A 24,810-nucleotide genomic window follows, 5' to 3' on the forward strand; every position below is an offset into this window, starting at 1 on the left:
TCTTTTTACTTTAATTAATTTCTTATTATTATGTTATCGATTTCTTTAACCGAAATAAATTCCATAACGAGGCTTTTAGTCAAACCATCTCCATCCTTTTAGAAGATCTGTACGGGTTGCTCTTGCTGGCAGCAGGAAATTGATGGTTTAAATTTTTTGTCCTAATGGATTATCATTTGATGCTTCGCTTTTTATATTTTGATATGTTATTAGACATTTGGAAAAGTGATCAGGAAAATTAATTTGTAGATCTCCATAGGACTAGAGAATGGCCTATTTTACCACACACGACACATTAGTATAAAATGAAAGATTAACTCGAGACACTTGAAAAATGAAGGACTATTATCCTTGGAAAGATTATATAGGTAATTTTTAAAAATTCATCCAATCTCTCTTCTGGATCCGTCCGTGCTCAGACAAACAATCTGGAGTTGGAACCCATTGCAACGTAGAAAATTTGGAAGAACTAAGCTGTAGAACATTATACAATTTGAAAACACAATGAAGCTGTAAAAACCAATTCAACGCATAAAAATCCGATGATGTACAAAATAAACAGGATCGTGAAGTTTGCATTATCGTCAACAACACGACGCCTACACTCGACCTAGCTACAGTATATGTACGACGCAATTACTTTCTCAACATGGACACCTAAAAACCAACTACATTTTGAGCAAAAAGCGATGCAGCAATCACATTATGATGCAGCGTCTCCTTTCCTCAGATGGTTGAGTGGTAGCTTGTTGGTTCCTGTTGGACTCGGATGGGTTGTATGTAAATTCCGAGGTATTGAGACCATACTGTTAAACAAGCAATGAATCTGTTACTATGCATGTGGGAATAATTCTCCATGAATATGGATGTCCGATAGAAAAAAAATATTCAGTGCAACACCACAAAGAGCAAACATTAGTGGCAATATAGCACTTCCCTGTTGTATAAAAAGTCATAAGGTATCTCAAAATATCGAAATTACTACACCAACAAAGGTGGTAACCATTTGGTCATGGTTACGAACAACTACTAAAAATGGAGCCTTTATGCCCCCATTAAGTTTTGGAAAAACCTCACTGAAAAACTTCCTTGGAATCGACTCAAACAAAAATCATGAGATGTTCAAAAGTTATACAAGCAAAATTGTAAGAATCAACACTCTCTTGAGGATGGTACAAGAATTTAAGCAAATGCCTTCATAAAATCGCGTATGATTGGCATATATGTTCTGCAAATCGCTCAAGGAAAATTCTCAAACTCTATTCAAAACATAAGATGAAGTTTATCAACACTCACAGAGGGGCTCATGGGTAGCATACATAAGGTTGTGCATCTTATAAGGTAGACCAGAGAAATACAAGGAGAGCAGCAAATTATCAGATCAAGAAAGAAGTTTAATGAGAAAAAGACTTGGCAACAGTAAAAGATGTTGTAGTTGTAAGAACATAAAGACCACCCACTCGTAATTCTGCCAGTAATCACAAGAGAGATGATCTTCTTGCTTAATCCCAATGCTCCATATTTATATGCAAAATAATATTTATTGTCAATAACAAAAACTTATGGCAGGTAGCGGCAATTGTTCCTACTATTCCATGTGACTGCGAAGGGATCAATGACAAATACATAATATTTTGGAAATTGCATGGTAAAATCTGCAATATGCCTTTACCATTAGTTATAGTTTTAGGTGCAATGGATATCACTCAATATTCTAAGTGGTATCACATCTATGGTCAAGTGTTCGCTTCATATAAGTTCCAAGTTGAGACAACTGTTGGGATGTAGATTAACGAGTTGTAGCAATTGCCCCTATCATACTATGTAGCCGCCTACATAAACAATGATAAAAAAGTAATGATGTGGTGGTTGTATGGCGTAAAGAGGTTAGAATTACACACTTATTATTAGCTGAATTACACACTTATTATTAGCTATTAACTTTTGGCATGGCATTGTTCCAAACTTACCAAGGTCTCAAAAAACCAATGGAACAAGGAAACGGAACAAAGCCAAAACAGAATCATTTCTGATTTCGGTTGTATTTTAATCGAAGTTTTAATGCTTTAAATTGTAAGGATCAAGAAAAAAATTGCAGTACTGCTCACAGGATCAACAAATAATTCAAACAAGAAAATTTAATTATTAAGAAGTGGTATTGTGGGTAGTGCAAAATATTAAGAATATTCCTTTTTATTTAAAAAAAATGAAATATAACTTCAAGTTTATGTTAGGTATTTTTTTTAAATCATGTTTCTGCACATATATAAACATAATAATCAATATACGGAAATAGATCGAGCATTACCTCCGGCCATTGAATAATTTGTAATTCTTTTGATTTTCTTCTGATTGAAGCCTTTTAAGCACCTCACGCTCTATGTAGATGTATATATTTCTTATGAGATGTGTGCTTAAGGACCTCAATCACCTCTGTTTATAGACGTTTCTCATACCATCAACGAGAAAATTCAAGAGTCTGAATGTCAAAAGAAGAGGCGCATGCCGTCTCAATTGTCAAAAATTTGAGGTTGCATATACTGTTTGTCAAAAATGGTAGGCTTCTTGTCCGTCGCCAATTCCTACACGCTACTTCTTTTAATATTTGTCATATTTCTTACATTCTCCCACTTGACGCATATATCTTATTTACTAGGAGAAAATAAAATACATGAATCATAGCGATAGATCATCTAAAAACGATTATTATCTTTCATATATCACACTGTATTATATATCTCAAATAATTTAATGAATAAACCCTATGTTTATTCGAGGTTCAGTTTTATTGATATTCTCAAATCAATGAATGTGTACACAACAAATATCAGAAAATATCACATCATAGTTTCATTAACTTTGTTCTACAACAAAATTACATAAAAGAACCAAGTCCCATTTTTCTGTATGATCCTTGAATTTCAATGGTGGCACTCCTTTAGTCAAATGATCTGAAAACATCAATTCAGTGCTGATATGTTCGATAAGTAACTTCTTATCTTTAACACGTTCTCGTATGGCTAAATAATTAATGTCAATGTGTTTGCTTCGACTACCACTTTTGTTATTTTTAGCCATAAAAACAGTAGCTGAATTGCCACAATATATTCTTCATGGCCTAGAGATAGTATCCATAATTCCAAGCTTCGAAATGAAACTCTTCAACCATACACCATGTGAGGTTGCCTCAAAACAAGATACAAACTCAGCTTCCATAGTGGAAATAGCAGTCAATGTCTGTTTTGCACTACTCCAAGATACAACTCCACCAGCTAGATAAAAATATATCCTGAAGTGGATTTTCGTGAATCAATGCAGCCAACGTAGTCTAAATCAGAGTAGCCAATTACTTCCAAATTCTCAGTTCGTCGGAACATAAGCGTATAATCTTTGGTCCCTTAAAGGTACCTTATGACTTTCTTTGCAGCTTTCCAGTGATATAAACCTGGATTACTCTGATATCTTCCCAACATCCCAACAATAAATGCAATGTCAGGTCTAGTGCAAACCTGAGCATACATTAAGCTTTCGACAACAGCAGCATAAGGAATGTTTTTCATTTGTTCCCGCTCTAGATCATTCTTTGGGCATTGGCTCAAATTGAATTTATCGCCTTTCACAATGGGAGCTATACTTGGTGCACAATTTTTCAACCGATATCTCTCTAAAACTTTGTTGATATAGGTTTCTTGGGACAGACCTAGAATACCTCGAATTCTGTCTCAATGTATCTTAATGCCAATGACATAAGATGCATCGCCCATATCCTTCATATCAAAGTGTTTAGAGATGAATTGTTTCACCTCATATAACAGACCTTTATCATTGGTTGCAAGTAATATATCATCCACATATAGAATAAGAAAATAAATCGTGCTATCCATGAGGTTCTCAACGAATCCCAATGGAGATAACATCATGAAATTTAAGCTTGTTTCAAACCATTTATAGATTTCTTAAGCTTACAAACTAATTGCTCACCATTACTAGAGAAGAATCCTTCAGGTTGTTTCATATAAACAACCTTCTTCTAGTTCTCCATTGAGAAAAGCTGTTTTCACATCCATTTGTTGCAAATCTAAGTCAAAATGTGCAACCAATGCTAGAATGATACAACGAGAATTTTTTTTTGATACATGAGAAAAAGTCTCTTTGTAATCAATTCCTTCCTGCTGAGTGAATCCTTTAGAAACGATTCTTGCTTTATACCTTTCAATGTTGCCTAATGAGTCTTTCTTTGTTTTGAATACCCATTTACATCCAATGGCTTTTACACCATCAGGCAACTGAACAAGATCCCAGACTCCATTAACTGCCATAGAATTCATCTTTTCTTTCATAGCAATAAACCATAGTATTGACTCATTACAACTCATGGCTTATGAAAACGTTTCGGGATTATTTTCGGCTCCGATGTTAAAGTCTGATTCTTGTAAAAACACAACATAATCACTAGATATTGTTGATCTTCTTATTCTAGTAGATCTCCTAAGGTTTTTTGGTTGATCGACAATTTCTTGTTGTTCTTCGTTAACAACTTGATCTACTGGATTTTCATCAGCGATTTGTGGAACTTCGGTAACTGGTTGTCTAACCACCATTTGGTCTTGAGGGGCGTAAACAACGACCAATCTCTCATTTGAATAAGAGGGTTTTGCATTAAGTGATCATTCTCAAAAACTATGTCATGATCGTTCCCACTAATCAAGCCATTTTCAAGAAATTTTGCGTTTCTTGATTCCACAATTCTAGTGTTATGAAATGGACAACAAAATCTGTACCATTTGGATTCTTCGGCATCCCCCATGAAAATCCACTTATAGTTCTTGGGTCCAGTTTCCAGTTTCTTTTCATGTGGGTTATAAACTCTTATCATGAAGCACACAATATCAATGCAATTTTAATAATACACATAATCTCAATCTCTCAATAAATCTACTATCGAGACATTCTTGGAGTCTTAGTGAGTGCCGATCTACATTGCAATTTTGATCTTAATTTTTTCCCATCATATTTCTGTAGTTTCTTAGCATATTTCTGTAGTTTCTTCATTGTCATAAAAAATTTCGATTTCTTTCCAACCATACCATCCAGCATATACAATGAACCACAACTTGCCAAATTCTACCCGTGGTACCAGTTAGCTGTCCTAAATCCATAGAAGATAGTTCCTTTGTTGACTTAGGTATAACCCAAACCAATCGAAGCTCATACAAAGCTCTGGCCCATAATGAGATCGTGAATGGACAAGTGACATAAAATTTGCTTGTGGGCTAAAATTTTAATTCAATAAGATTTTTTTTCTGTAATTATATGATAGAGCTATCAAAATGTATTTTCCTTAACTCCTGTGGGTAAATTAAGAAAAATATAAATTATAACCTAATTAGTTATATAAATATAATAAAAATCCTTATGAGGTAAAATTTATTATGTTTATATAATTAATTACAATTGATGTCCATTATGTGATCCAAATCCACTAAGGATGATGTGATTATTCCTCAATTATTTAAAATTATATGGTTCACCGGACAAAATTTTGGCTTCACTTTAATACTTTATATAATAATTATTCAGTAACATAATCAACATTTTCCAAGAGTGCTCCCAGGTAAGATAGGTAGTGTTAAGGCTCTTTCAATACCTGACTTCTAGTCAGAGCAACATTCCTCAGGGAGACCAGTGGCAAGTCAAGGCAGTTTAAACCGATATATGAAGAACTTCCTCAAATCATGTTTTCTTAGATCACATTATAATTATTATTAAACTAAATTATCCACATTTATGTGAATCTTTATAAGCCAAACTTTTTCATTAAATAACTTTATATTCACTTAATATGAACAAATACGTTCCCCATCAGTTTTTCTCTTCAATCAGAGTAGTGATAAAGTGAGGATCACATTTACATGAAAATGTGGGCTCTTCGTCAGTTTTTCTTTTTTATCAGAATAATGATAAAGTAAGGATTATTTGTTTATTTGTGAACAACTGAAATATTTTATTTTATAATATTATATTCACATTTTACTTGATATATTCATTTCAAATTATAAACAACTTAATATAATTTAATATTAACATAATGTGAATATCGATGTACCAATTATTATTATTATTATTATTTTTAATATTATTTGCATTTTAAATTTCAAGAGTAAATGCAAACATAATATTAAATTTGCATGTACACATCAAACACTTGTGCATAATATTTGACATTATATTTAATATGAAAAAATAATTTCTAAACATGTATTAGAAATTACATCGAACTTGGAATTATTTTAATGTGTACAAATTATTTAACCAAATGCTAAATATCCTTGAAGTTCTTCCTTAAAGTCTTGAAGATGACAATATTCAGTTTTCTGATTTTTTAAAATAAATATTGAGAACAGAAATTTTCATTATGAAAGTTTCTGAAAATTTTTATTTTGGCCGGAGGATGAAGAAGAAGAGTTCGAAAGTTTGCAATTTATGATTGTGACAATTGAATTCAGCAGCTATAATTCAATTATTCAGACAAAGTATTCAAAATATTAAATTGAAAGAAGACCACACGTCTTTAATTCTCCAATTCTTCAATTGTCGGTAAATGCGTTATTTTATTATTATTATTTTTTTCTTTAATTCTCCAATTCTTCAATTGTCGGTAAATGCGTTATTTTATTATTATTTTTTTAAAAAAAATAATAATAATAATAAATAAAAAAATTAATGTGAGACTCACACCAATTTGACAATCGGTACAATTTAGTTTTTTATTATTATTTTTTAAAATAAAAAAAAATTAATAATAATAATAAATAAAAAATGATTAATGTGTTATTAAGTTGTATGTATAATTCGGTATACATATAGCATTTGGTTAAAGATATAGCATTTGGTTAATTATTAAGTTATATGTATAATTCGGTATACATATAGCATTTGGTTAACACATTAATCATTATTTATTTATTTCTTACTATTATTATTATTTTTATTTTAAACTAATAAAAAAATACTAAATTGTTAGCAACAATGGCTTTCTCAAATTGGTGTGGGTCCCACATTAATTTTTTAAAAATTATTTTTATTATTATTTTTTAATTTATTTTTAAAAAATAATATAATATTAAAATAACACATTTACCGACAATTGAAGAATTGGAAATTAAAGACGTGTGGGTCTTCTTTCAATTTAATATTCTGAATGTTTTGTCCGAATAATTGAATTATAGCTTTTGAATTCAATTTGCGCACACACAAATATATATATTATATATATATATATATATATCATAAATTGTAAACTTTCGAACTCTTCCTCTTCATCCTCCGGCCGAAATAAAAGTTTTCAGAAACTTTCATAATGAAAATTTCTGTTCTCAAAATTTATTTTAAAAAATCAGAAAAATGAATATTGTCATCTTCAAGACTTCAAGGAAAAGAATTTTATGATATCGTATTTTCAGAAAATAAAAATAAATTTTCAAGGTAGAGGTATCACGTCTCTGATACCAAATATTAGATATTTTTTTCTCAAAATCATGTTTCTGCACATATAAACATGATAATCAATATGCGGAAATAGCTCGAGCATTACCTCCGGCCATTGAATAATTTATCATTCTTCTGATTTTCCTCAGACTGAAGCCTTCTAATCACTTCACGCTCTCTGTAGATGGTGTATATTTCTTATGAGATATGTGCTTAGGGATCTCAATCACCTCTATTTATAGGCGTTTTTCACACCATCAACGAGAAAAGTTGGGAGTCTGAATGTCAAAAGAAGAGGCGCATACCGTCTCAATTGTCAAAAATTTGAGGCTGCATGTACTTTTCGTAAAAAATGGTAGGCTTCTTGGCCGTCGCCAATTCTTATACACTACTTCGTTTAATATGTGTCATATTTCTTAAAGTTTAATCATACAAATCAAGTAATTTATGTTATAAAGTTCAGTTGTCTATGTATACATTATATCTTAAAATTTAAGATGGGTTTACACCAGTTATGGGTCAATGGTTCTAATGCCCTCAGTTTCAATTCCAATAATTGAACCATATGTGAACCATAAAATGGCCAGTTATATCTAATGCATGCTCAAAGCAAGCATTTGGGTGCCATTTTCAATTGTCGCTGACTTCCACGTGTAAAACAAACTCCATCTTCTAAAATCTCAACATAGCGCATGTAGAGGACAGCAAAATGTTGGAAAACTTAAACAACTTGCAACAGCTCCTCAGCGCTGCACTTAAGTTCCATTCCATTCAGATTGCGCTTCTTGTCCACTCTTTTGCAGCTAATATCACCAAATGTACATCATACAACACAAGAACATGATGATTCACTTCCAAAACCGTACTGGGTTGTGAACAAACAAAATATTGTATGACCACGTCATTTTCAATCACTTATGTAAACCATTTCACATTAAACAAAATATTAATGCTTTGGAAAAAAGAACAGAAGGAAAAACTCAAAACTAGAGATGTAGAAGAAATATTGCACCTTTTCCCGCATACGGGTACTCCAAGCATCATTCCTACTTGGACGCTGGTCAGAAGCACCGGCAACAGGGACTCCAGTGGCTGGAGCAGGATTTCTGTTTATAAATGGTTGACGGATCTGTTGCCTGGGGCCCCCAACATACTCATCATCACTGCCATATTGTGCTGGTCTATTTGCAGCCCTTACAACAAGTGCTAACAAAAATACAAGGGCCTGCGATTTCATACACAGTTAAAACAATGGGGTAAGTAAAGGGATCAAACAACAAATATTCACTAGAATTTTCTTCTTAGCATTATTGCTCATAAAATTGGGGTTAGAACGAAAATATCCAACATTCAGGAGATAAAAACCACAGTAACCTCAGAAATAAATCTGATTATAGTGGGATATTATCATCGGCATAGAGGAACATGACCCCAAAGTTGATCTGACATGAGGGGCTTGATGTGAAATAAAATATATAATAGCAAACTTAATTGCAGAAATTGATCCTACAATTACAATTTTTCCAAGCAATATTAACTTTATGCACGTACAAGGACATAAATGATGCTTTTAAGCACACTGAGTCACATGCATGAGCATTCGGTCATTAAAAAATTCCCTCTAGCCTTACCTCGAATATAACAATCCCCAGAGCGACCCATCTGATTATTTTCCAGTGCTGGTCCACAAATTGAAATATGTTATCAAAATTTCCTGTTCGGTCAACTGGAATATCCTGTTGATTTTGATCATTATCAGACTCACGAAATTATTGTTTCGCAATGACAGAGGCCAAGCAATGTAAAGCTGTAGAAATAGTAGTATAGAATTAGTCTTTTGTGTAGATTAATTAGTTTTTTAATATTTCCTATTTTATAGGATCTGTTAGTTGTTTTTCCTTCTTTTACTCTTGTAACCTAGATATATAAAGGCTCTCTCTGTATACGTTTGATTATACAATTGAAAGTGAATTAATTATTCCCTTTTCACCTCAGCAGTGTTTTATTTTATTTCCCTCTACGTGAGTGCTTTTATGGTATCAGAGCAATAAAGGCATTCAAGTGGTTGAGGAAATTTTTTGAGTTTTCCTATTATGGAGAATTCTTCAGGAGTGAGCGGGGATAATGTCAAAGAAGCATCTTCGGATAGTGCTAAGACTAGCCCCAAAATTGCTCCCACTGCACTTGATTATTCCTTACCTTTTCAAATCACCAGTTTCAAACTTACCGGAAAAAATTATCTTCAATGGTCTAGATCGATTCAACTTGTTATTCGTGGGAAAGGACGGTTTGGCTATCTTAACGGCACCATCCCGAAACCACCTACGGAGGATGCATCGTTTGCCGAGTGGGATATACAAAATTCCATGGTCATGGCATGGCTACTTCATTCAATGGAAGATAGTATTGCTGAAATCTATCTTCTATATCCGACGGCTCAAGCAATTTGGGAGGCTGTCACTTTGGCAATACTCGGACCTTGAAGACTCCAATCAAATGTTTGAACTACGCAACAGATCTCGCAACCTGCGTCAAGATGATGGCACGGTGACTCAATATTACGGTGCTCTAACCAAACTTTGGCAAGAACTCGATCTCTTCACTCAACCGGGATGGACTGACTCCGCCAACCAAGCGATCTACCGCAAACTCCTCGTCAAAGAACGCACATATGACTTTCTATCCGGTCTGCATCTTTCTCTTGACGACGTTCGAGGCCGAATCCTTAGTGTCAAACCGCTGCCCAGTCTCGACGCCATCTTCTCCGAAGTCCGTCGAGAAGAACAACGTCGAAGAATCATGCTTGGCGGGCCCTCTCTACCTGCTGCCTCTTCCGCTGATGCTTCTGCGATGGCAGCCCGCTTCCCGGAGTCTCGTGGTTCACGCAAACCGACACAGTGGTGTGAGCATTGCAACCGCCCACACCATACCAAAGCCACCTGCTGGAAAATCCATGGAAAGCCGGCTGATTGGGTTCCTCGCAGCCAACGAACCACTGACCCGTCGAGGTCACAAGCTTCGACCCACAGTGACAAAAGCCCTTCATCGACAGCCACATTCTCCCAAGCTCAACTTGATCAAATTGTCCAATCACTGACGACTTCAACGTCTCTAATGGCTCACGGTATCTCCTCTTCGACCTCTGCCACTGAACAAAATGGTTCAGGTGAGTCTTGGATAATTGACTCCGGTGCATCAGATCATATGACGGGTGTTCGCACTATTTTTTCTGCATTTACTTGCTTCATAGGACCTCGTACTGTCACATTAGCAGATGGCTCGGTCTCTCCGATTTTTGGGATTAGAACTGTTATTTTAAGTCCTACATTAATTCTTCGCAACGTTCTCTTTGTTCCCACACTGTCATATAACTTGCTATCCATCAGCAAGCTCACATTGGATTCTGATTGTGTTGCTCATTTTTCTTCCAACTCGTGTGTTTTTCAGGATCGGGCCTTGGGACGGATGATTGGACGTGCTATTGAGGAGTCCGGTTTATATCAATTTTCTCGTGTCGATTCTGCTGTTCGTTGCTGTCAAGTGGTTCACGATTCTACACCATCTCGCCACCTACAAATAAAGCTTCTCCATCAACGTCTAGGTCATCCTAGCTTTTCATATCTACGTCGTTTGTTTCCAAGCTTGTTTCGGTCATCCGATCGTTTTGTGTGTTAAATTTGCCAACTGGCTAAACACACTAGAATTCCTTTCCCTTTGCATATTTATCATGAATCTAGACCTTTTGCTCTTGTTCATAGTGACTTGTGGGGTCCCTCACGAGTTACTTCCGTTTCTAATAAAAGGTGGTTTATTTCATTTATTGACGATCATACTCGTGTTTGTTGGGTTTTTTTGTTGCGTGATAAATCTGAAGTTACCAACATTTTTCGCCAATTTCACAATATGGTCCTCACTCAATTTGATTCCAGAATTCAAATGCTTCGAACTGATAATGGAACCGAATACTTCAACTCATCTTTAAATGATTTTTCTTCCACTAATGGTATTATACACCAAAGTTCTTGTGTCGATACCCCTCAACAAAATGGGGTTTCCGAAAGGAAAAATCGACACCTTTTAGAGGTCGCTCGTGCTCTACTTTTTACGAGCAATGTTCCAAAAACATTTTGGGGGGATGCCTTATTAACTGCGTGTTACTTAATAAACCAATTGCCATCACGTATTTTAAAATTTAAAACCCCTATTTCTACCCTACAACAATCATTTCCAAAATCACACCTTTTTTCTCATCTGCCTCTTCGAATTTTTGGGTGTTCAGTTTTTGTTCATATTCATGATCACAATCGGTCTAAACTTGATCCTAGAAGTCACAAATGCGTTTTCCTAGGGTATTCCACCACTCAAAAAGCCTACCGCTGTTACTCACCTTCAAAAAGGAAATATTTTATCTCACGGGATATTACCTTCTTTGAAAACCAATCCTTTTACCCACCACATTCGGACCCTAGGAATCAAACTAACTCCACGTACATTCATCCAATCAATTTCAGTGATTCTTGGGAATATTTTTGGATCACAAATCCACCTCCGAATTCGGTTCAGGGGGAGCCACAAAATCAGGAACACATCTCTCATTTAGAACCGATTTCTTCCCCAATTAATCCAGAATCTAATCCACAAAATCGGGAACCAATTCCTCACTTATATCAGCCACAAAATCAGGAACAAATCGCTCATCTAGAACCGATTTCTTCCTCAATTAATCCTGATTCTATGCCACGGCCAACTCAGCATATCTCTTATAATCTTGATCCTATTATCCCACAAAATCCGCAAATAGAACCCGAGTCATCTACGAACCCCACATCATGGTGTCCAGTTGAACCAATTCCAATAACCTACAGCAGACGACGACCCGTGCCAAAGCCGACTCCTCCTATGCCGAACACATCCAACTCAAGTCTCGATTCTAAAGACAATCAGTTGGGAGACCTGGACGTTCCAATTGCACAGCGAAAAGGTACAAGGTCATGCACAAAACACCCTATCTCTAAATTTTTGGGTTACTCTCGCTTATCACAGCCTATGCGTGCATTAGTAACTAACCTTTCAGAATCAACTACACCCACCAACATTGATGAAGCTCTAAGGCATGACAATTGGCGAGCTGCAGTGTTCGAAGAGATTAAAGCCTTAGAAAAAAATGGCACGTGGGATATTGTCCAAAGACCCGAAGGAAAGACACCGGTCGGATGTAGATGGCTCTTCACGATCAAATGTAAGAGTGATGGTTCAATTGATCGGTATAAAGCTCGACTAGTGGCCAAAGGCTATACGCAGACTTACGGAGTTGATTATCAAGAAACTTTCGCTCCGGTTGCAAAAATCAACACCATCCGCGTCTTATTGTCCCTCGCAGCAAACTTGGATTGGCCGCTTCAACAATTAGACGTAAAAAACGCCTTCCTCAATGGAGATCTTGAAGAAGAAGTTTATATGGATTTGCCACCCGGATTCAATAAAGGAAGCAGCGAAGGAAAAGTTTGTCGTTTGAGAAAAGCTCTCTACGGTCTAAAACAGTCACCGAAAGCTTGGTGTGACAGGTTTGCAAAGACAATTCAGCTTCTTGGATACAAACAAGCTCACACCGATCACACACTGTTTTACCTTAGAGAGAAAGGGAAAATTGCCATTCTTATCGTCTATGTAGACGATATTATTATCACAGGGAACAACATTTCGGAGATGGACCGAATCAAGAGACGGTTAGCTTCTACTTTCGAGATGAAGGACCTTGGCAATCTACGGTTCTTTCTAGGGATGGAAGTTGCTCGCAGCAAGGAAGGAATTTCTGTCTCTCAGAGAAAATACATCCTCGATCTGCTCAAAGACACCGGTTTGATGGGCTGTAAACCGGCCGATACTCCTATGGATCCCAATGTCAAACTTAAAGCCAAACCAGATGATAATCCAGTTGACAAAGGAAGATTTCAGAGGCTTGTGGGCAGATTGATTTACCTTGCACATACCCGACCAGACATTTCGTTTCCAGTGAGTTGTATTAGTCAGTTCATGCACTCACCCTATCAATGTCATTTGGATGCTGCAAATAGGATATTGCGGTACTTGAAGGGATCTCCTGGTAAAGGACTCTTGTTCCGAAAGCAAGATAAGAGAAGTGTTGAAGTCTTCGTCGATGCAGACTGGGCTGGCTGTCCGAATGACCGCCGCTCGACTTCAGGGTACTGTTCCTTCGTGTTTGGGAATTTAGTCACTTGGCGCAGCAAGAAACAGCCCGTCGTCGCAAGAAGTAGCGCTGAAGCTGAACTTCGTTCCACTGCACTCGGCATCTGCGAAGCTCTCTGGATTAAGCAGCTGCTTGAAGAACTACATATTGAGAAGCAAGGTACGATGTCTATTCTTTGTGACAACAAAGCTGCTATCTCAATCGCACATAACCCTGTTCATCACGACCGCACTAAACATGTGGAAATAGACAGGCATTTCATTAAAGAGAAGATTGAGGCTGGTATTCTCGAAGTGTCCTATGTCCCGAGTTCTCAACAAGCTGCAGACATTCTAACAAAGGCACTGTTCAAGCCTCTGTTTGAAAGACTAATAGACAAGCTTGGAATGTATAATATATACCATCCAGCTTGAGGGGGAGTATAGAATTAGTCTTTTGTGTAGATTAATTAGTTTTTTAATATTTCCTATTTTATAGGATCTGTTTGTTGTTTTTCCTTCTTTTACTCTTGTAACCTAGATATATAAAGGCTCTCTCTGTATACGTTTGATTATACAATTGAAAGTGAATTAATTATTCCCTTTTCACCTCAGCAGTGTTTTATTTTATTTCCCTCTACGTGAGTGCTTTTAAAAGCATACCTCTTTCCAGCTTTTGTCAAAAAACAGAAAAGCAGCAGCCCCAAGCTCTACCAGTATCAAAAGGATCACAAGTACGGAATACTTTATTACCTTAAGGAAAACTATCATCCTCGTGATAAAAATTTAAAACACAATACCCATCTATAAAAGTATGTGACAAAAAAATGTAAAAACTATCATGACATACAAGGATTTTACTGTCTAATTTCATTCATCTTCATCCCAAGCAAACAGATTATAGTCGATAATATTCTTCTTGCCAATGGTCAAAGTGTTACTAGATGCTAACATGTGTTTTCAAAGAGCTATAGGGACATATCAATGTCATTTTTGGTAAAAGATGATGACTGAATCCTCAATTCTTTTAACCTCAGAATTCCACTAAAGCAAAAGCTTCAGGGTTAGGTCAACTAGCTAAAAATTGTCAAATATGGATCTACAACCTCACAATTAATCATTGTAGCCGTATAAAATAAAAAGGGGTAATACAGTTAGCATATGTGATTAAATATAAAAGATCGCATCACTAGGAAGGATACACAAATGAGGCAGCACCCATTCCGTGCAGCAGTTCCAATGCATCCACAACAAGCAATGACAACAAGTACGACACCAATGCCAATGAAAAGATATATAAACCTACAGATAGATTATTTGATCATTAGCACTATCACTGCATTAGAACAAGCACCCAGATAAAAGAGACAGATGAAAGTAATATATTGGGTTGAGAGAGCCAATATGAATAATATAGAACACGCATAACTTAGCCGCTCCATTTGTGCTCATGATAGCATGGAACACAAAATTAGCCATCACTCTCACAAAACATACTTACATACTCCAAAGCCCATCTAGATGCATACAAAGAAAATCACGAAGACATAACTTATACATGCATGGTGACACGGAACACAAACAAACTTGAACAACAGTTGTTCTTCATACCACGCCTTAGGAAGCTTATCAAAGATGCTATCAGCTACAGAGACCACCAATAGCATGGGTCGGCCAAGCTGGACGAGCTCCATATTAGAAGACGCATTGGTAGAATCATTGACAGTGGAAGCGTCAGTTTTATACTCAACGAAGAGGTATACACCATAGCCAATCATGGCAAGACCCACGAGGATTAACAAGGAGTTTAGAACCTTCAGCAGGCATTCCCAGAAAGTCTTACACCCCATTCCTATGGCAACTTCGAAAAAGTAACTTTATATATATGCCCTTTATTATAAGATGTATATTCATACACATCAACCAACTCTCTCTTCCTCCTGCAAGGAAAATCCACCAACCATTTCTTCAGAAATATCACTAATGAATCAGAATTGACTCCCAAAAAACTCCAACCAGAAAAAGCCGTGAACACTCAACACGGTACCACAAAAACTATCAAGATAGCGAATTAGAATTTAATATCAAAAAAAAAGAAAGTGGAGTGGAATCCATCGAAAACTTCAGAACAAAAATAATGCCAAATTTGTTTATGTGATCCACACATGAAGATTTCACTTCAATAGAATCAAATTCAGCCAAGAATTGAACTACAGAAACAGATAAACAGTTACATGAGAAGGAAAAAAATGAAAAAGATCGAAGGATAACTTGATCGAGAAGCGGCGAGCTTAGCTTACAGGATATGTCTGAATGATGGTCGAAAGATTCCGAATAGCCGGAGAAATGCTGGATAGGTATGGATATTTAGTAATAATATAATATAATATAATCAATATATTCACTTTCTCGAATGATATATATTTTCGTTTTTTTATTTATATAAAAAAAACAGATATCCGAATTCGTATTTTAGATAAATCCAGATGTAATCTTAATTCAGAGTAGGTTTTTTGTGAAACGATCTCATGAATCTTTATGTGTGAGACGAGTCAACCCTACTCATATTCACAATAAAAATTAATACTCTTATAATAATACTCTTAGCATAAAAATAATATTTTTTCTAAGAGTATTATTTTTAATAAATGACTCAAATAAGATATATATATAACAAAATACGACTCGTAAAACCGTCTCACACAAATTTTTGTCATTAATTTATATAAACTTTAATTCGTATCCTAAATAAATTCAAATGTAACCGTAGCTTATATAAACTTAAACCGATTTTTTATTTATTTCACGTGGAAACCTAGGGATGTCAATGGGTCCGGGTTTTACCCAGACCCACAATGGACCCGCATGTATGGGGTGAGTTTGGACATACTAAATGGGTCATGGGGTGGGTCTTGGGTCCAATTTTTCAAACCCATTCAGATATGGAGTGGGTCATGGGTTCTATAATATCCGCCCGATACCCGCCCCATATACGTAGATATAAATATTTTCGGGTTTTAATTTTATTAATTTTATTTTTTTAGTACCTCATCTCAACCATAAAAATCTTAGTTATTCCTATGTCAACTGTTGCATTTGAATCTGTTTTTAGCAATAGTGGAAGAATAGTTGGTCCTCATCTTAGTAGACTTAAATATTGCATACTCACTGATTTTATATTGATCTGTTTAAATTATGTTACGACTTATTTTTGGAGATGTCAAGATTTTTTTGAAGAGTTAGCAACTCTTTTTTTATATAATTTTTTTTTTGTCGTGAAAATACTTTGTTTGTTATTATTAAGTGTGGTCGAAAACGTGAATTAATTTTCCACAATGTTGTATTTAGAGGCTTGTATGTTTCATAATTTAGTCATGTGGGAAGAAATATTATTTTTTTATTTTAAAAAAATTCGGGTCTCACGGGTCTCATGGGTCTACCCGGCCCCGTTTCGTATTCGAGGTGGGGTGGGTCCGAAGAATATTTAACCGAGGTGGGACAGGTAATGGGTCCAAGTTTTTTCCATGGGGAGGGTCTTGGGTTTAGCCAAACCCGCCCCATACCCGTCCCATCGACATCTATTATGTAATTTAAGAAATGATAAGCATGATGTGACCGAATTTAAAAATATTTTAAATGTGTTCATGCCCTTTTAATAATTTAATGAAATTTTATAATAGTAAATTGCTTAAAATTTATGGGACTTTACAAATTATTAAATATACTATATTTTAATTCTTTGCGTTTAAAATGGACAAAAATACATTCAGTTGTTTTTTTTAATTCCACTATAAAAATTAATAATTTTAAAGCACAATTGTTACACGGTTATTTATTTTTAAGTTTGGTATAAAGTTTTTTTGAATTACAAATTATTTTGTGTTGAGGATCGAAGTTGAGTTTAGAGGGGGGTGAATAAACTCTACTCGTTTTTCGTTCTGATGAGGTACTAAAATCCTGTTAAGGATAGTAGTTGATCTTGTGCGAATACTTTCACCTGATTACAATAAAACGTGCGGAAACAATCTGATGAAGTAGTTGAAAAACAATAAAACAGTAGGCAGCAGTTGTTTATGGAAGTTCGAAGATAAACTCTTCTACGTCTCCCCTTCTTCTGTTTCCAGAAAGTATAACTAAAAGACTTTGGATATTACAGTACAACACTTGTACACACCCACTTCAGAAGGACTTACACCTCAGCCTACTGAAACTCTTAGTTTCTCAACTCACAAAAATGCGAAACACAAAGTTCTGAAAAGACTCTTTTCAGATTACAGACTCTTCTGATAAAGTATAAGTGCAGTAAAGATCGTGAAGAGTGTAAGAATTAGTAGCACAAGATGATCTACAAAAGATCAGATATAAGCTATGAAGCGTGTGCTACTTTTCTTTGTGTTGAACTTTTAAAATGCTCAAGGAATTCTGATATTCGTCTGATAAGAGAGTAGCTTTGTTCCTTGAAAATGATATTATGCGAAGTGTCGTGTCGAACAAGGATTTGATCCAAGTATATATAATCGACTGAGTTCAACGTTCACAATCAGAGAAGTCTTCAGATAACTGATACAATCAGCTTTATTACCGAAACAAGTTCCTGCAGAAAAGCTATAAAACAATCAGTCTTGTTTTATACTTAATTGGGTAATATGCATTAAATGACTCCGTATAGTATTTAATGCTGCAATTAATACTAGTACTAGGAACTCTTTAACGGTAACAATTAAGATAGCAACGTTAGAAAACGTTCTCTGCTGGTTTTGTATTGTTATCCCTTTTCTACTGGTTTAGTTTTACTAGAACAGCAGCTACTGATAAGTTATTCTGTTGTTCTGGTCTGCTGGTCTACTGGTTTTAGTTATCATCGCCACAATAAAATTCATGTCTAACAATTTCCCCCTTTGTGGTGATGCCAAAACCTAAACAGTAGAAAGTCGTTAAGTAAAACAGATAATCATTTAAACGAACGGATAATGTTAATAACGCATTAAAGTAAACAAATCAATCGGTTCCAATGTCCCTGTAAATGATTTCTTCATTTTGAGGTTCTTGATCTCTTCTGTTAGAAGGTTCAGCCTCATCTTCTGTTTGCCTAACTCCTGTTGATCTCCTCTATCTCCTCTATCTTCCCCCTTTTTGGCATCAGCGGCCACCACATGGGTAAAGAGATCATTCAGTCTGCCGGAAATATTTTGAATGCCATCGGTTAGCATCTCCAGATACGGGGTTTGAGAAGAGATGCGATTATCTAATGTAGTGATAGATTGATTTTGAGAGTTAATCTTGGCATCCAAAAGTTCCACAGAAGTAGAGAGTGATCGAAAAAGATCATCATGCTCAGTGATTCGAGTGAGTATATCATTTTGAGCAAGTATGATGGTGCCGTGAGTTCTTGATATAACTTGTCTGAAAACGGAGGTTTCAGCATACATCTTGTCCGTGGTCTCCTTAGTGAGATAGATGTATTTCCCCATTCGCTCTCGGAAAGATTTAGCACCACTGAATTCCGCAAGATTTTCACAAGATATACGTTTCACTAAATCAGAGACGTTGTTGAGTTCGGTTTGTAGAAACCGAATCTGATGTTCCAGGTCAAAGGTATCTGATTCCGGGGAGGGAGTTCGTGCAAGAATGCGTTGTTTGATCTCAGAAAGACGAGAATTCGTCGCAGTCAAAACAGGGAGGGAGACAGCCAACGCAGTAGAAACAGGAGGAGCATCCATCAATGCAGTAGAAGGAGCAGGGTCTGCTGTGCTTTCTGCTGGAATTGCAGAAACAGTAGGCTCAACAGCAACCAGAGGAAGAGTAATATCTTCAGTAGGAATGGCCAAGTCAGAGGCCAAAGCTTCTTCCATTGGTACAGTAACAGCCTGTGAAACTGAAGATGCTTCAATAGAAGGTGCAGAAGGCTGTTCCAGAAGAATGTTCATTTCTGCTTGATGTGCAGCAGAAAACAACTCTAAATTCGGCAGTAAAGAAGTAGCATCTGGTTCTGCTAATTGTTGCCCTTGGGTAGGAGAACCAGAAGGGGGCAAAGAAATAGCCGGTGCTGCTTCCAAAGTGGTAGAGACAGTAGGGACAATCGATTCAATGACTTCCTCAACTGAAGCCAGTTCATGCACAGACAATAGTGATGAGGACTGAATGGGCCTAGTCGGAGATGCAGGAGTACTAAGAACAGCAGCCTTTGGGGAGGCTGTAGTCCTTTCCTCAACTGTCTGATTCTGTTGAAAGATCGGGACAAGGCCAACATGAAAAACAGTAGGCTCTCAAAGCCTTGTTCTTGAGCAAGAAGTTGCTCACTCATCTGCTTTAATCTGTCAGATATAATCAAAATAACATTTTGATCCTGAACAGCAGTAGGAACGGCAGGATCAAAATTCAATTGAAGAACTTTCAGAACTGATTCTAATTTCTGACATTTCAGCTGATCGAGGATGAAGTTCCTTCTGCGCAAGGCCTCGATGACATTTTCTGTTTTTGCCAACTGAAAAATTCTCTTTTCCGCATTCATCATTTTGCCATAAGCCCCTTTAGTTTTGAAGTAAGCAAAGGAATGAAACAAACGGACAGTATGCCATTAATCAAAGAAATTCATGTCATCGTTTGCAGAGGTCTCAATCTCTGCTAAATGAAGATCAACTCCGGTGGTGACAGTGGTTTTGTGACTAAAAACAGGTGGTTTTTGCACCATTTTCCCTTTGCCTTTGTCAGAAGATAAAATAGGCGCAATAGGTCGGAAAGCAGAAGACCCGCTTGCTGGTTCCCGAATAACGATTCCAGATGTTGGCTTAAAAGCAGTAGCAGTAGAGGGTGCTGAAACAGACGCAGTAGCGTGTGCAGTCGAAGAAGCAGTTGATCGAGCAGAAGGAACCGCTTCTGGAAAGACCTGACGAATAGGTACTTTCTCAATTTCAGACAGTGCTGCTGTCTTTTTAATCTTAAGAATGGTGCGCGGTTTCTTCTTGGTTGGGGTTGGCACTGCTGGTCGAACAGCAGCAGCAGACTCTTCTGATGCTGTTTTATCGGAATCCGTCGAAATAATCAATCGTTTCTTTGAAATTTTCTTTTGAGGTTTGGGAACCTCAGAAGCAGTTTCCCCAATTTCCTTCTTCATCGCAACAAACTCCGCCACTGTTGGCTTAGGCCTTAGAGCCAATACATTTGCTGCATCAATCATGGTAACGGAAGTAGCATCGAGATCACTTCTAGATGCGAAACCAGCATCCTTGAGCAAAACACTGATCTGAACCGCGAAACCAGAACTTTTTCGAATAACCATATCCTTCATAATTCTGAAAATAAAATGACTCCAGTCCACCTTAATCCCCTTAGAAATGGCAGTCATTACTTGAACTTTTTCCTTTGTCAATTTTTCGAAGGTGCCAGTCTTGATCAAAATAGCTTTAGCCACAATATCGGCCAGAATCTGATACTCTATTTTGAGCAGTTTCTTGTGACAGGAAGGAGACACTTCTTCTCCAGATGCTGAGAAAGAGCTGAGAGCAACAGACATATCTGTCTTGGAAATATCAGAGAGTTCAGACATACCCGAAAGTGGAAGGAGGAAGGTTGCTCCTAGATGTGCGGCATCAATGGAGATAGAAGCATCTCCTTGAGTATGAACAATCCTTCCTTCATGCACTGTTGCTTTAGCGTAAAATTCCAGGAGAGCATTTTTGTAGATAACTGCTGGTGCTTCCAGGAATTTCCGGAGTCCCGATTTCTCAATATCCTGAAACATTTTCAAGAGATTCTCATCCTTGATGTTGAGAACGGAAGCAAAGTTAACTTGATAAGCGTTAAGAGTGTAAGCTCCAGCCATTTCTGTATGCAGATGAGATCAAAAAAAAATTTCAGTAGTTAGTTGATGATATAGAGAAAGCAGTAGCTGAATAGCGATAGTTATGAAACAGTAAAGGTGAAAATGTGAAATATGAAATAGATATACAGCCGTCAAATAAACATAGAGACACGTGTCAGTATGTTCTTGGTTGAGTGTTTGAAAGTTTTGCAGAAACTGTCAGAGAGACGAATGATTTTGAAAATTTTGAAAAAGAGCGGGTTGTCCAGACGGTTACTAAAAGAATTCAGAAAAGGATTTGTCATTTTATGATAACGTCTGCTGGAAGTTTCAAGGTGCTGAAATATGCGAGCACTTTGTCAAAACCAGCAGACTTGTAGTTTTATCGAAAAGACAAACATCCTATCTGTTTTCTGAAAAGGTGTCAAACTCTTAGTCTGACTAAGATATTGTTTCCCCTCGGTAAATGCAATTAATAAGTAGTCATAATTGCGACAAGTGACTCTTGGCCATCTCTCAATCTAAGCCGTTGAAACTGAACAGTTGCAATCTTGCGATTCACAAGAGTCTTTGTTCCCTCTATAAATACCTGCAAGGCTTGAACGAAGTTAAACAAAAACAATGAAAACTCAAGTAAAAGGAGAGTTAGAGTTCGATTCAGGAGATGAAGCAAAATTGTCCAGAGAGAAGTTTGAGGGTATCATAAATTTCGTAATGATCCTTGAAATACACTCCTGGAGTTGTAGTTTCCACAGTCAAGCAGATCTTTTGCTTCGATTGAGTTTGAAATGTAGCATCGATTTCTTCCAGAAGCATGCTAATGCAATAAGAGAGTGCTGGTGGATTGATGATGCTGAAATCCTCTCTGATGCCCTGTAAGGCATCTAAAAATTACATTAGTGCTGGCAAGACCTAAGCTTGCTAGATTCTTTCTAGGCCTTTCTCTTCGAAGAAGACCATCTTTTTCCTGTTGAAGTACTTTGCAAGCAAATATCAGAGAGCTCCTAGAAGACAAACGCTACATGTAACGCTACTGGTTAAAAAGCAAAGAAGATCTACTGTTTTTACTTTTGCATCGTGTAATGTACTGAAATGGTTTCTAATAAAATTCCAGTTTTGCTTATCTGACTTTTCTCTTCTGCTTTTCTGCAAATATCTTACTGTTAGTTCAATACGATAAGTAAGCGAGTAATAATAAAAGTTAACTAAGTTAACAGAAAATAATCAAGTTAAATCTATCAAACCAAGAGAATTACGAAAGTAAGAAAACTTATTTTCTGGTAAGGGTTTCGTGAAGATATCTGCTGTTTGTTGATCAGTAGAAACATATTCCAGACGAATGTTCTTCTTCTGCACATGATCTCTAATAAAGTGATGTCTGATGTCTATGTGCTTCGTTCTGGAATGAAGTACTGGATTTTGTGTGATTGCAATTGCACTGGTATTGTCACAGAATATAGGTGATTCGGAGGCTTGAATCCCATAGTCTCTTAACTGTTGTTGAATCCACAGTATCTGAGAGCAGCAGCTTCCAGCAGCCAGATATTCTGCTTCTGCAGTAGATGTGGCTATGGAAGTCTGTTTCTTGCTAAACCAGGATATCAACCTATCACCAAGAAATTGACAAAAACCACTTGTGCTTTTTCGGTCTAGTTTGCAACCTGCATAATCAGCATCTGAATATCCAATAAGATTTAACGATGAATCATTGGGATACCATAAGCCGACGTTTTGAGTTCCTTTCAAGTACTTCAAAATACGTTTAGCAGCAATATAATGAGATTGTTTGGGGTTAGATTGAAATCTAGCACAAATGCAAACAACAAACATGATATCTGGTCTACTGGCAGTTAAATATAATAAAGAACCAATAAGACCTCGATACTGAGTTACCTCTACTGGAATACCACTTTCATCTTTATCAAGCTTAATAGATGAGCTCATTGGAGTAGAAGCAGCAGAGCATGCTTCCATTCCGAACTTTTTCAGAAGCTCCTTGGTGTACTAGGCTTGATTTATAAAGATTTCAGTCTCTGATTGCTTAATCTGTAATCCTAGGAAGAATGTTAATTCTCCCATCATACTCATTTCAAATTTATCATGCATCAATTTTCCAAACTTTGCACATAATTTGGGGTTAGTTGACCCAAAATAATATCATCAACATAGATCTGTACTAAAAGAATGTGCTTATTCTTGACTAAAGTAAATAAAGTTTTATCTACTGCTCCAATGGTAAAATCATGATCAATGAGAAATTGTGATAGAGTGTCATACCAAACTCTAGGTGCCTGTTTTAGACCATATAATGCTTTTGTGTAATTTAAATACATGATGCGGAGAGAAATGATCGATAAAACCTGGAGGTTGTTCGACGTATACTTCTTCTTGTAAAAGACCATTTAGAAAAGCACTTTTCACATCCATTTGATATACTTTGAAATTCTTGAAAGCATCAAAGGCTAAGAATATTCTGATTGCTTCGAGCCTTGCTACTGGTGCATAAGTCTCATCAAAGTCTATGCCTTCTTCTTGTCTGAAGCCTTGAGCTACCAATCTAGCTTTATTTCTCACCACTGTGCCTTCTTCATTGAGTTTGTTTCTGAATACCCACCGAGTTCCAATGACAGCTTGATGAGATGGTCTAGGTACTAGAAACCAAACTTCATTACGTTTGAATTGATTCAGCTCTTCTTGCATGGCTTCAATCCAACTAGGATCCAGAAGAGCTTCTTCAATCTTCTTTGGTTCATCCTGAGATATAAAAGCAGCATGCATGTATTCATTAAGCATTTGCCTTCTGGTTCTCAATGGCGCTGCTGGATTACCAATAACCAATGATGGAGGATGAGATTTTCTCCAGATAAACGGATTTGAATGGGCATCTTCCTGATTTGTTATGTTAAGATTGTCTTCTACAGAACCAGTAGTAGGTTCTTGAACATCTTCTGCTGGTATTGGTAGATCCAAGTTCTGTACTTCTGGTTCCACTATTGGTGTGTCTGGTTCTGGATTTTGAAGATCCTTGGTATTTGCTTCCACATCATCATCACTGTCGATTTCCAAGTGAATCCTGTCTAACCTGTTACTTAAATCAGATATGTTAGAAATTTTAGCACTGTTGTCTTCATCGAAGACAACATGAATCGATTCTTCAACATTAAGAGTTCTATTGTTCAAGATTCTAAAAGCTCTGCTTACAGCAGAGTAACCAAGAAATATTCAAGCATCTGATTTTGAGTCAAATGCCGTCAAATGATTTTTGCCATTATTTAGTACAAAACATTTGCAACCAAACACATGAAAATAAGATACATTGGGCTTCTTCCCTTTCC

At 36.4% G+C, this 24,810-nt stretch overlaps 1 protein-coding gene and 1 long non-coding RNA gene across 5 annotated transcripts; one reads left to right on the forward strand and one right to left on the reverse strand.

Annotated features, from left to right (window-relative positions):
* Positions 1-515: 515 nt before the first annotated feature.
* Positions 516-16,058, reverse strand: LOC140811504 (tobamovirus multiplication protein 2A-like). Of its 4 annotated transcripts, none has more exons than XM_073169419.1 (7): positions 15,975-16,058; positions 15,286-15,614; positions 14,877-14,976; positions 14,338-14,418; positions 9,120-9,224; positions 8,501-8,713; positions 516-806 (listed from the first exon to the last, which is right to left on the reverse strand). In XM_073169419.1, exons 2-7 carry the CDS (start codon positions 15,522-15,524, stop codon positions 699-701), a joined length of 846 nt encoding a protein of 281 aa, XP_073025520.1. In that variant the 5' UTR covers positions 15,525-15,614; positions 15,975-16,058; the 3' UTR covers positions 516-698. The 4 variants fall into 4 exon arrangements, with proteins under 4 accessions (XP_073025520.1, XP_073025521.1, XP_073025522.1 ...); XM_073169420.1 differs by having other exon boundaries at positions 15,946-16,049; XM_073169422.1 differs by lacking the exon at positions 516-806 and adding an exon at positions 7,961-8,353.
* Positions 814-1,566, forward strand: LOC140811505 (uncharacterized). Its single transcript, XR_012113473.1, has 2 exons — positions 814-1,128; positions 1,301-1,566. It is a non-coding gene; the product is annotated as an uncharacterized lncRNA (long non-coding RNA).
* Positions 16,059-24,810: the final 8,752 nt, after the last annotated feature.

Source organism: Primulina eburnea, chromosome 14 (assembly GCF_022965805.1).
Source record: "Primulina eburnea isolate SZY01 chromosome 14, ASM2296580v1, whole genome shotgun sequence".
NCBI classification, from domain to species: Eukaryota; Viridiplantae; Streptophyta; class Magnoliopsida; order Lamiales; family Gesneriaceae; genus Primulina; species Primulina eburnea.

Coding starts and splice junctions, on each gene's coding strand:
- LOC140811504 (XM_073169419.1), bottom strand. CDS start 15,524: ATGGGGTGTAAGACTTTCTGGGAATGCCTGCTGAAGGTTCTAAACTCC. Junction 14,977..15,285: donor GATAAGCTTCCTAAGGCGTG/GTATGAAGAACA, acceptor ATCTATCTGTAG/GTTTATATATCTTTTCATTG. Junction 9,225..14,337: donor TTGACAAAAGCTGGAAAGAG/GTATGCTTTTAA, acceptor CAAAATCAACAG/GATATTCCAGTTGACCGAAC.